The following is a 12,160-nucleotide window of genomic DNA, read 5'->3' as shown; positions in this document are numbered from 1 at the left end:
AGCTATATAGGACTCTGGTCAGACCCCACGTGGAGTACTGCGCTCAATTCTGGTTGCCTCACTAGAGGAAGGATGTGGAAACCATAGAAAGGGTGCAGAAGAGATTTACAAGGATGTTGCCTGGAAATTGGGGAGCATGCCTTATGAGAATAGGTTGAGTGAACTTAGCCTTTTCTCCTTGGAGTGACGGAGGATGAGAGGTGAGCTGATAGAGGTATACAAGATAATGAGAGGCGTTGATCGTGTGGATAGTGAGAGGTTTTTTCCCAGGGCTGAAGTGGTTAGCATGGGAGGGCACAGTTTTAAGGTGCTTGGAAGTAGGTACAGAGGAGATGTCAGGGGTAAGTCTTTTACGCAGAGAGTGGTGAGTCCGTGGAATGGGCTGCCAGCGGCGGCGGTGGTGGTGGATACGATAAGGTCTTTTAAGAGACTTCTAGATGGATACATGGAGTTTAGAAAAATAGAGGGCTATGGGTAAGCCTAAGTAGTTCTAAGGTAAGGACATGTTCGGCACAACTTTGTGTGTCAAAGGGCCTGTATTGTGCTGTAGGTTTTATATGTTTCTATGTTTCTCTAACCCTTACTGTGCCATTGCACATCCACACTTTGGAAAGTCCGATTACTTGGCTGTACTTCTACTCCTTGTGTTTAGGCAGACGCTAAATACCTCAGCACTAGTGGTAAGGACCAAGAAGGTATGGTCAAGGGAGGTGGAGGAGCATTTACAGGTCTGCTTTGAGTCAGTGGACTGGACAATATTCAGAGATTCATCTTTGAATCTGAATTCATGCCATAATTGTCACTGATTTCATCAAAACCCATGTGGATGAGTGTGTGACTTTGAGGACATACTCCACATACTTAAATCAAAGCTGCGAATGAACTAGGAGATTTGTAGTCTGCTGAGGGCTAGATCTGTGGCATTCAAGACTAGCTATCCAGATCTATGCAAGAAGTCCAGGTATGACCTACAGAAGACTTTTTTAAAGGCAAAAATCAATTCTAATTGAGGTTAGAGATGGAAACACATATCCATCAGCTCTGGCAGAGTTCACAGGCCATTGCTTTCTACAAAGTGAAACCTAACATCATGAATGGCTGTGGCGCCTCACTTACAGATGAACTCAATGCCTTTTGTGCTTGCTTTGAATGGGAGAATAAAACTACATCTATGTAAATTTCTACAGCATCTGGTGACCCTGTGATTCTATCTCAGAGGCCAACATCAGAACATCTTTCAACAGAGTGAACCCTCGCAGGGTATCAGGCCCTGATGATGTATCTGGTAAGGCTCTGAAAGCTGTGCCAACCAATTAGCTGGAGTAATCAAGGGCATCTTCATTTTTTCACTGCTGCAGTCAGAGGTTCCCATCTGCCTCAGATACCAAGAAGAGCAGGGTGAGCTGCCTCAATGACCATCAGCCAGTGGAACTCACATCTACTGTTCAAAGTGCTTGGAGATGTTGAGCATGGCTAGAATCCACTCCAACTCCTGCCTAAGCAAGGACCTGGACTTGCTGCAATTTGTCTGATGCCACAATAGATAGCGGATGCAATCTTACTGGCTCTCCACTCGCCCTTGGATCACCTACACATTAGTGATACTTATGTCAGGCTGCTGTTTATTGACCTCAGCTCAATGTTCGACACAATCCTACCCTCTGCCCTAATCAACTAACTCGAAAACCTGGGCCTCTGTGCGTCATTCTGCAACTGGATCCTTGACTTCTTCACAGGGAGATCACAGTCTGTGTGGATCGAAAATAGCAATCAACATGGTGCAAGTGAAGGTTGCATGCTTAGCCCACTGCTCTACTCTCCCTACACCCATGACTAGGTGGCTGGGTATAGCTCAAATACTATCCATAAATTTGCTGATGACACAATTGTCAGAATTTCAGCTGGTGATGAGGCATACGGGAGTGAGATAGATCAGCTGGTTGAGTGGTGTTGCAGCAGTAACCTGGCATTCATAGTCAGTAAGACCAAGGAACTGATTGTGGACTTCAGGAAGGGGAAGAAAAGGGAACATGTGTCAGTGCTCAACGGGGGAATCAGAAGTGGAAAGGGTTAGCAATTTCAAGTTCCTGGGTCTCGACATCTCTGAGGATCTATCCTGGGCTGGAACATATTGATGCAAATACAAAGAAGACCCAACAGTGGCTATATTTCATTAGGAGTTGGAGGAGAATTGATATGTCACCAAAGTCACTCCATAATTTCTACAGATGTATCATGGAGAGCATTCTAACTGGTTACATCACTGTCTGGTATGGAGGGGCCACTGCACAGGATCAGAAAAAACTGCAGAAAGTTGTAAACTCAGCCAGCTCCATCATGGACATTATCCTCCCCAGCATCAAGAATATCCCCAAAAGGCTATGCCTCAGAAAGGTGGCATCCATCGTTAAGGACACCCATCACCCAGGACATGTCCTCTTCTCCTTGCTACCATCAAGGAAGAAGTACAGGAGAAGTACACACACGTATCATGAACAGCTTCTTCCCCTCTGACATCAGATTTCTGAATGGACAATGAACACATGAACACTTCCTCAGTGTATTTTGCCCTCACTTTTTGCACTACTTATTTAATTATTTTTTCAATATACTTGTAATTTATATTTTTATTACTAAGTATTGCAATATGCTCCGCCACAAAACAACAAATTTCACGATATATCCTGGTGATATTAAACCTGATTCTGATTTGAGTTGCTTGCTGATCAGTAGGATGTCTATGACAAAGAGTTTTGTCGCTGGCAGTCAAGTCAAACGTTTTGCTTCGGAACTCTATGGTACTTGTCAAAGCTGATTTCAAGAATGAAAGTTCCAAAAACATTGGGTCAATGCAGGGTTCCACTCTTTACTCTCTGACAGGAAATGTAGCTTAGAGATCAGGCATACCTCAACACATCTGCTCCCTAGTGGGACAGCACGGTCACTGATTTTATTTAATACTGTAATGCACAGCCACATTCTAGGCCTTTTTATTGTCACTGTATGTCAAAACTTAAATCCTTCAATTAAGGGTTTCTGGTGCTAAAAATTATTTCACCTAGATGTTTTTGTGCTCAATGTGATCTACTTAACCTTTGCACAGGTTTGCACTTTGTTTTAGATGCCTTTCCTCCCCCATATGTATGACATGGAAGCTTCTATGTCCTATCTTATTGAAAGAGGCTTCTGTGCAGTGTATCACATACTCACAAAAAACAGAAACTGTTTGGACATTGTTATGCGTGGGGAACTAAGGCTTTTGCTGTCACAACTTGATCCAGATATTTCAACTCCTGCTAAAAACGATCAGGCTCAAGGATCACATTGAGATCGAAGCTGCTGCACAGAGCATAGGCACTGTGTAAACTAGGTTTAAAGATAAATAAAAATTTAAAGCAGAACCATTTTTCTCATGTTAGTACATGGTAGACATTTTTTTACACAATGGGGTGCTGGAAAGTGTATTGTACCTAAGGTGGGTTTTGGCAAGTATGAAGGTGCTTTGGTAGGGGGGGGATGTTGGCAAGTACAAAAGTGCTTTAGGCGGTCTTGGGTGAGAAAAGGTTACAAAACACTGATCTTGGAAGTACTGTGATGTAAAATAGTGTGCCCTACATCTTTTGATCTTGAAGGAAAATATCTATTTCAGGACTTTGGTATTATGCCTGTCCATTGGAGTCAAATGAGTATAACTAGAACCTTGCTATGGACCCAGGAGAGGATGTTGACATTGATTCACTTATCCTGCCCTGGATTTGGAAGATTTTGAGGAGAACGCAATGCTGGTATCTTTCTAATGCTTTGAAGAGCCTCCAGGAGAAAGTCCAGGTCTCAGAAGATTGAAGGAAGGAGAGAAACTGTGTTTTGTGTAAGGCCCATTCTCATGCCCACTTCAGTGGCAATGGTGGCAATGATTCAGAGCAGTCTCTGAAAAGGTACCAACGTAAGCAGCTTGTTGGCCAGGATTAGAGTGGTGTGGGTTATGGGGCAGAGGTGATGTTAGCTGAATTGCTTCCTTTCAGACTTGTCGGTTAGTCCCACTCCAGTAGAAATCTTATTGATGATGAGGTGTGGCATTGTGGCAAGAATGGTTGAATAAAGTGTTGGCCCTATGGTATAGCCTTAAATGATGCTGGTCTGTTGTGGTTCTATTGGATAAATTTGCAGATCTCATACTTAGATGAAAGATAAATTACCGAGGCAGCCAAATTTGATAAAGGAGCACAAAAGATCTTCTTGACTTAGGGCTTTTGTGCGTTTATAAATGCCCATGTTGATGCTGCTCTCTGGAGCTCTCTTGGAGTTGGCATGGGGTGGAGGTCAAACCTATTGCACCTTCAGAGAGACAGATCTGTCTGCTCACCAGAAGGGGCTGACTGACCAATGTAACCTCTACCAACGTAACTCTACATTTTGCTCGATGAGTCAATTAATGTAAGCCTTGATATTTGTACTCGAACTTCAACATCCACAGTCTTCTGAAGAGAAAATCCCACATTTCCATTTGTGAAGAAAGCTTCTGCCTGGTCTAAATCCAGAACAGCTGGGTGTGAGTGATCTGGGACCAGTGGAGGAGCCAGCGTTTCCTGGCATCGGGATCTTGGTGGAGAAGTGGACTATCTTTTCTGCCTTAGCTTCATACCTCCACAGTGTCATGCTCTTCACCTCTCATTGCTTAAAATCCTCCATGACCTGGGTCAACATGTTGCCATCGTGTGGAGGGTTGCGTGCTTCAAGGACACCCAACAGGCGATACCAACTCAGGGCAGCCCATATGGGAACAGCTGTGGATGAGATGCCAGATGAAGATCGATCCATCCTCAGCTCCTGAATGAAGAGACTCATGTTTGCCCCTCCTGGGCCACACCTCATCATAAATCAAGCCAACTTTTCAATATGTACTGACTCAGTCACCACCCAGAATAACAAGGTCCACATTCAAGGTGCCTAGAGTCTGCCGTGTTTGAGAAGTATACTAGACGCAATGAGCTCAGTTTGCCGCGGTTCATCGATGCGGCCGTGAGTTGGTGGAGTGGCTTGACAAAAACCAATCAGAGGTGTGAAGAGAAAGACAGCTGCCATATTAAACAATTGACTAACATTGTGGGGTTGGGGAAAGAATGATAATAGAATCCAAGTGAATGTTCATAAACTTCAAAGAATAAGCTGAAGTTATCCAACCTGCTGGTTATGTTAACAGGATGCTCTGCAGACTGAATCAAATGGTGGAGGCCACCATGAAGAGAATCTGCCCTTAGACCAATCTTGTCCGCCCACCGCACCCTATTAACAGCTCCATGTTCTGATGACCTGTCCCATTTCCTGTGTCCTTCATTTCCCATTCCTTCACCCCTGACCTTCTTCCCTTCAGTCCAGATCTTTCCCCTAAGCTGGTATCTGGACCTGTGGTCACTCTTTGTTCTCTGATGCAGACAGCTATCCTCTCAGTGAGTTATTTGAGCCTCGTGAATAGTGATACGTTTGTAGCAATGGGACTGAAAAGAAATATTCCTTGGCTCATTGTTCATTGCCAATTGCGATGGCTTTACAGCTGCTGAGAATTTCTAGTCCTGGTGACTGTTCAGTTGCCTCATTGCTTATTGTAGGGTTTTACATTAAGTAATCAGTGAATGCACTGTCTTTTTCCTAAGTTTAGGGAATGAAACACTGGAGGATATGGGTTTAAGATGAGAAGAGAAAGATTTAATAGGATCTCGAGTGGCAGCTTTTTTTTTAAAACATAGAAGCTGGTGCATATTTGGAAGGAGCTGCCAGAGGAAGTGTTTGAGACAGTTATAATAATCTATTTTAAAAGAGAATTGAATAGATATACTATATATGGATAGGAAAGAGAAAGAAATGGGTAAAATGTGAGCAAATGGGACTAGCTTGGATGGGCATCTTCGCTGGCATAGGTCAGGGGCCAAAGGTCCTGTTTCCATGCTGTATGACTCTATGACACTAAATTCCTTGCATCACCAACTCTTCCCAAAACTTGCATTGGTTGTGCACTTTTAGGGAACATGAATGCTTGAAGGGTGAAGAAGTTGATAACAATTTGTTTGTTCTGTGCACTCAGAGAACCAAAGGCACTGTAAACTGCAATCACAAATTAGTCTTTGATTCAATCCTCTTTTCAACCAATAAACTGGGCAAATGTGGCAGCATTAAATACTGAGTGGGTGAGGCCTTTGTCAGTCAGGGTCGACTTTGGATGTTGCATCCTAGCTGTCGAGATATGCAAGCCTGGGCAGTACAATATGGAGAGCAAGCTGTTGCCCATGTGGCAAGCTCCCCCTCTCTGTGCATCTGATGAACCTAAAAGAATGACAGAAACCGATACAATTTGACATTAGCAGTGTCGCAGGAGTTGCCAGTCAACATTGAATTCAATGTAGGACTGCCTTAGGAAATCCAGCTCCAGATTTTTTCCTTGGGGTTTACTCCTGAAGCCTTCCCCATGAGTGAGTATAGCTGCAACGCAGCAGAGGTTTGAGGTGACTTTTCCTTCTCCTAGATGAGCTGCCAACTATGGCTGATGAGCCACATCTTTCCAAAGCAACTGGTTTTAAGGCACCCCTTCTCCTTTTGCCCTTCTCCTGTCAATAGAACTAGACTTGGTTGTCAGAGGCTATTTGAGGCACACACCATTGGGAGCATTTAATAGGTAATGGGAGCTTGTCCCTCATTACCCCCCCTCCCCCAGCTATAACAACCTTTAAGAACCATTAAATACTATGGTCTAGGAAATCTTTGGAGATATTAGATTTACTGAATAAGATAGCTGATGACCATTTTGCGCACATGGAAAAAGTCAGCTATCCCAGCACATAGTTAACACCATCAGTTGTGGGCCTGACTGGTGTTCGGAGGGGAAAGGAGTGCTGGGAAGCTTTGTGAGAGGGGTTGTGGGGAGTAGGACAGGAGGTGTACTGCTCTCCTTGTGCAGGAAGTACACAGATAGTGCTGTCCTTTAAGAACTAAGCCAAAGCTTACAGACAATAATTTACGATGGTGTAAACAAAGGAAAGACAAGACTTGATTATGTAAGTATGCTTCAGTCCGCCTGAAAAAATCCAGCCAAGACAAAATGACTGCTCTCCTCAGGTGCTCCATCTGAATTTCAAATTTAAAGGCGGCAGTACCATTAGAATTAAAGTCAGCAGTCTGAAATAAAAGTCTGAACAGGGGGTTGAGATGTGTTGGGAAAACTTTCCATTGTTGATATATGTCTTACCTATGGAAGCCTTCTTTCAATAGAGGCCACTACATCCTGCCATAAATAATGTGGAAATCATGTTGTCAGCATGGGATAATCAGGAATGCTCAGTCAAATTTCCAAAGTGTTTCATCTGACTTGGAAAATAACACAATTGTTCTTCCCCCTCCCCCCAGAATGAAATGAATTACAGCACTAGGAAAAGAACTGTCCAATGAAACACAATTCATGGCCTTACAGTAATTGCCTACATCACTTCTTAGAAGAGAATTTTTAGGAAATTAAGTTGACCTCTTTTTTTTTCTTATTTTAGGGATCATTTCCAGGAAACCTTCAATTAGTTCTCGTACTTCGGCCTTCAGGAATCTTTCAGCGAGCAATCTCTGATTTTAACCTGAGGTTCAGTCGAGATGACTTTAAGCTGAAGGTACCGGTAGGTGAAATGTCTCGATCTGATTTTCATATTTGGGTTGTTGATCATAAATGTTGTATCTAGTAAAAGGAATGGATCCAAAATATTGGTTAGCATCCTATGAGGCAGGATCTGCCCACTGCTTGCCAAGGGCAGCACATTGGTACAACTAACAGATCTGCTGCCTCATAGTTCTAGGCACCCAGGTTCAATCCTGGTCTTGCGTACTGCCTGAGTGGTGTTTGCATTTTCTATTTGTGACCACGTGGGTTTTCCCCACATCCCAAAGACGTGGCCTAACCACACCAACCCCAAAACTCTGTTTTTCTATTTCACAGACACCTCAATTCCTGTTATAAGTACATTGGGAAATAAATATTGGCCAGGGGTTTGAATCCTACCACTGTCTGTAAGAAGTTTGCACATTCTTCCCACGACTGTATGGGCCTCCTCCGTGTGCTGCGGTTTCCTTTCACATTTCAAAGTTGTACTGTGGACACGTTATGTTGGCTCTGAAAGCATAGCAACACTTGTGAGCTACCCAGCATGATGCTCGCTGATTTGACCTGATGCAAAGACAGCACTGTTCACTGTATGTTTCAATGTACATGTGACAAATAAAGCTCAGCTCTTTATCTCTCTTTACATCAGGGTAATTTTCTGTTTTAACTAACTGGGGACTTGTTGGTGTTGAAAGAAGATAAAGTTGGATCTGCAACTTTTCACTTCATAAATTATTGACCTGGATGAGGGAATTGATGGCATTGTGGCCAAGCTTGCAGATGATACCAAAATATGTGGAAAGTTAAGTAGCGTCATTGAGACAGGGAAAATGCAGAGGGATTTGGGCAAGTTGGGAGAGTGAGCAAGGAAGTGGCAGATGGAATGCAGAGTGGGGTTATGTGATTTGGCAGGAAGGGTAAAGTGTAGTCTATTTTCTAAATGGAAAGAGAATTCAGAAATCAGAGGTGTCACAAATTTGATGTCACCTAAGTCAATGACAATAATTCTAATTCTGATTCAAAGAATTGGGATTCCATCAAGGTTAACTTTCAGGTTAAGGCTGTAGTTAATGAAGGGAAATGCAAAGTTAGCATTCATTTTAAGAAGACTAGAATATATAAACAAGGATATACTACTCAAGGTTTATAAGGAGTTGGAACTCATTGGGATATTGTAAGCAGATTTGGGCCCCTTACCTAAAGAAGGCCCGGGAGCGGGTCCAGAGGATATTTGGAAAAATGAAACAGGAATGAAAGGCTTAATGTATGAGGAGTGTTTGATATCTATGGTCTATACTAAATAGAATTCAGAAGGATGATTGGGGATTTCATACTACTGGATACTGGGAAGCCTGGATAGAGTGGAGAGGGTGTTGTCGTTATTCGGAGTCGAGGATCCAAAGTCAGTCTCAGAACAAAGGGTGACCTTTTAAAAATGGAATAAGGGTTGTGAATTGGTGGAATTTGTTGCCACAGAGGGCTGTAGAAGCCAAGCCACTGGGTGTATTTAAGGCAGATATTGGTAGATTCTTGATTGGCAAGAGGGTTAAAGGTACAGTTAATTATGTTCCCATGTCTGCATATTAAGAAAAAATTTAACTGGACCTATTGGGTGCAAAATATTCTGACTCATTCTCGTGGCTTTTGTCATTAATGATTGTTGCTATAGAATAAAGTGGTTACTGGATGACGTCCTGGATGCTGGCATTTTAAACTTACCCAGGCAATGCACTAAAGTGAAATGCTATTTCATGTTTCTGCACAAAATCAGTAACAAACACCATGCCAAATTAAACACTTTGCTGCATTTAATCCTGTATCTTGAAATGTTGGACATTCCTGTGTCTGTGATTTCCATTTGCCAAACATCAATGATACATGGTAAAATTAGTGTTGAAATGGTGAGATGCTGTGCCATGTAGAGGAACCAAGAAGAGATAAATACAGACTGGGTGAAAAATGATATAAATGAAAATTATTTTAGGCTTTTTTTGAATTCCTAGAACCAGATTTGGTATGTTGTCCAGCCATTCACGTGGAAGGTAAAATAGTACTTTGTATAGAGCTTACATCAAAACTGTGAACTATTACAGAATGAATATAACTGGAAGATTCAACCAAACTGTAGATAATAGCTGACAAAGCTGGGGGTAAAACTGTGGAAAAAAATATTACCTCACCAATGTTTGCCACTCAAAATAGGAGCTGTGGTACTTTGGCATGAATGTGGTAGACCAGTTACTGGCAAATACCAGTTATCTAATATTTCACCCCTGCCACTGCTGTGGACAAAGACCTCCCAATATAAAGTGAGTCAGTTTGCCTCTAAAAGCTGCAAAAAGCTAAAATCTTGTTTTGCAATATCTGGAGGGGAAAAAACAGGCTTTTAAAACTGCCAAGATTTGTTTTTCACTAAAGCACATAACATTAAACATAACCTTTTCCAAATGCTCCCCCAAAGTTAGCCAAAAAGTACTTCCAAACTGCACGGCATCTTTCTCATTATAAGAAAATAGGACAAATCAACTCTGGCTATTTGACACCTGGTAAGTATTTTCTCAATCTTCAGCAGATGCTGGAACAGTGCTATCAAGTGGCACTGAGTCTTCATAAACTTGTTCACTGATGTCTAGCTTAGATTTTTCTAGGACCACTTGGTTGCAAACATCATCACAGCCTTGGACCAAATGTGGGCAATGCAGAGGGTGATGCCCTTTGACATCAGGTAGCATTTGTCTGATTGTGATATTAAAGAGCTCCGATAAAGCTCAAGTCAATGGGCACACTCCAAAGTTTGCAGTCATGTTTTGTTTGAAGGAAAATGGGTGTGACTTTTGAAGGACAACCCACCCAGTCCTAGGGAATCACTGGAGGAACAAAACAGAAAATGTTGGGACAGTGTGATAGTGTAGCAGTTAGCATAATGTCGTTACAGAGGCAGCGAACCTGGATTCACTTCCACTGTTGTCTGTAAGGAGTTTCTATGTTTCCCCTGTGTCTTTGTGGGTTTGCTCTTCCAAAGAGTGCAATTCCAAAGTTGTATGGGTTTGTAAATTGATAAATCTCATGGTGTAACTGGACAGTGAAGGCTCATTGGTCCAAAAGGGGCTGTTGCTGTGCTTATCTCTAAAATAAAATAAAGTTAAATATATTGAAGCTCAGCAGGCCAGCCAGCACCTTTGGCAAGAGAAAGAGATACTGTTTTAGATCGAAAACCCTTCATCAGAGCTAAAATGTTCATTCTATTGCTCTCTTTGGGATGCTTCCTGATTTGCTAAAAAATTCCAGCATTTTCTGCTTTTATTTCATACTTCAAGCATCTGATGATTTTGCTTTTCAATTCCCCTCACAGCAATGTGCTTAGCCTAAAGATTTTCCTCAGCTTTATCAGTTAGATATGTTTACTGTGTTCAGCACAGTGTTCAGCTGCATTTGTGAATGGAAGCACTCCAGCCCTGCATTTATCAAAAACTATCAAATGCCGAAGGACATTGTGGGATCCCTTCATCAGAAGGACTGCAACAGTTCAAGGTGGCTCTCCCCCATCTTCGAACGTCAGTAACTAGCAGTGGCCAATAAATGCTGGCTTTGTTGTGACATCTGGATCCCAGAAAATGAATAGGCTAAAGAAAAATAATTTCCTCATTCCACTCCTTCCCTCTCTTCACCTTGCTAGACCCAAACTGATGCTGCCTGGTCCAGGTCCATCTTACAATCTCACTCATACTGAGGCCTCTCACCACTCAGAGATCCAAGCCCAGTGGAAGTGGATGTTTACTGGCTGCCGGAGTCCGGCTTCACCAGTCTGACAATCATTGAGGGTCTCCAATCCACCAGACAATAATAAACTAATTCCAATTTCAACTTACCATATAATAAATATGACTGTTGGCTATCTTTATTCTTTTCCATAGATGCTGCCTGACCTACTGAGTTCCTCCAGCATTTTGTGTGTGTTGCTCTGGATTTACAGCATCTGCAGAATTTCTTGTGTTTATGACTGTTGGTTATATTACCAGTAGTTTATCTTGGGTTTCATTAGTTACATAATGTGATTATTCAGTCAGAATTATTACTAAAAATTTTTCTGACCAACCATCTCATAGCACAGACATTTTTCTCTCAGCTCCCTTCCCTTATAAGCCTTTTCCCAGATCTGCCCTCCATCCATTGTCCTATTTCTCTCCCATTCCCTCTTCCGAACCAGTTGGTTTGTGTTATTGACCATTCTTCATGTGACTGCTGATAACTTCTCTTCCTAGTTCTCATGTCAGCTACCACTTAAGTTATTCTATGTATCTCCCTCTCAGAATCCCAATCAAATGCAAAAACTACACTATTTGTAATTGATATACTATCTCCTGCCTTCCTTACTTTTCAAAGCTCTTAAACATATTGTTGCCACTGTAGATGAATGTGCGTTGAATTTCTATTTGAACTATTCATGCAGGATGTAATTGTGACCATAGTGACTGTGTGCCAGCCTTCTGATGACAAAACACTCAAAGGACCTTTTTCACTTCAAAA

General features: G+C 42.2%; 1 protein-coding gene across 5 annotated transcripts in view; it reads left to right on the top strand.

Moving 5' to 3' along the window:
• Nucleotides 1–12,160, top strand: part of mcf2la (mcf.2 cell line derived transforming sequence-like a) — a 225,589-nt gene that overhangs the window by 87,288 nt on the left and 126,141 nt on the right. For all 5 annotated transcript variants that reach the window (XM_059967763.1, XM_059967758.1, XM_059967760.1 and 2 more), the window contains exon 5: nt 7,533–7,652. In XM_059967763.1, coding sequence (XP_059823746.1) covers nt 7,533–7,652 — 120 coding nt within the window. The remainder of the gene's footprint in view (nt 1–7,532; nt 7,653–12,160) is intronic.

Source organism: Hypanus sabinus, chromosome 4 (genome assembly GCF_030144855.1).
Source record: "Hypanus sabinus isolate sHypSab1 chromosome 4, sHypSab1.hap1, whole genome shotgun sequence".
Classification (NCBI taxonomy): Eukaryota; Metazoa; Chordata; class Chondrichthyes; order Myliobatiformes; family Dasyatidae; genus Hypanus; species Hypanus sabinus.
Note: the sequence above shows the minus strand (reverse complement) of the source record. Positions and strands in the feature narration are given on the sequence as shown.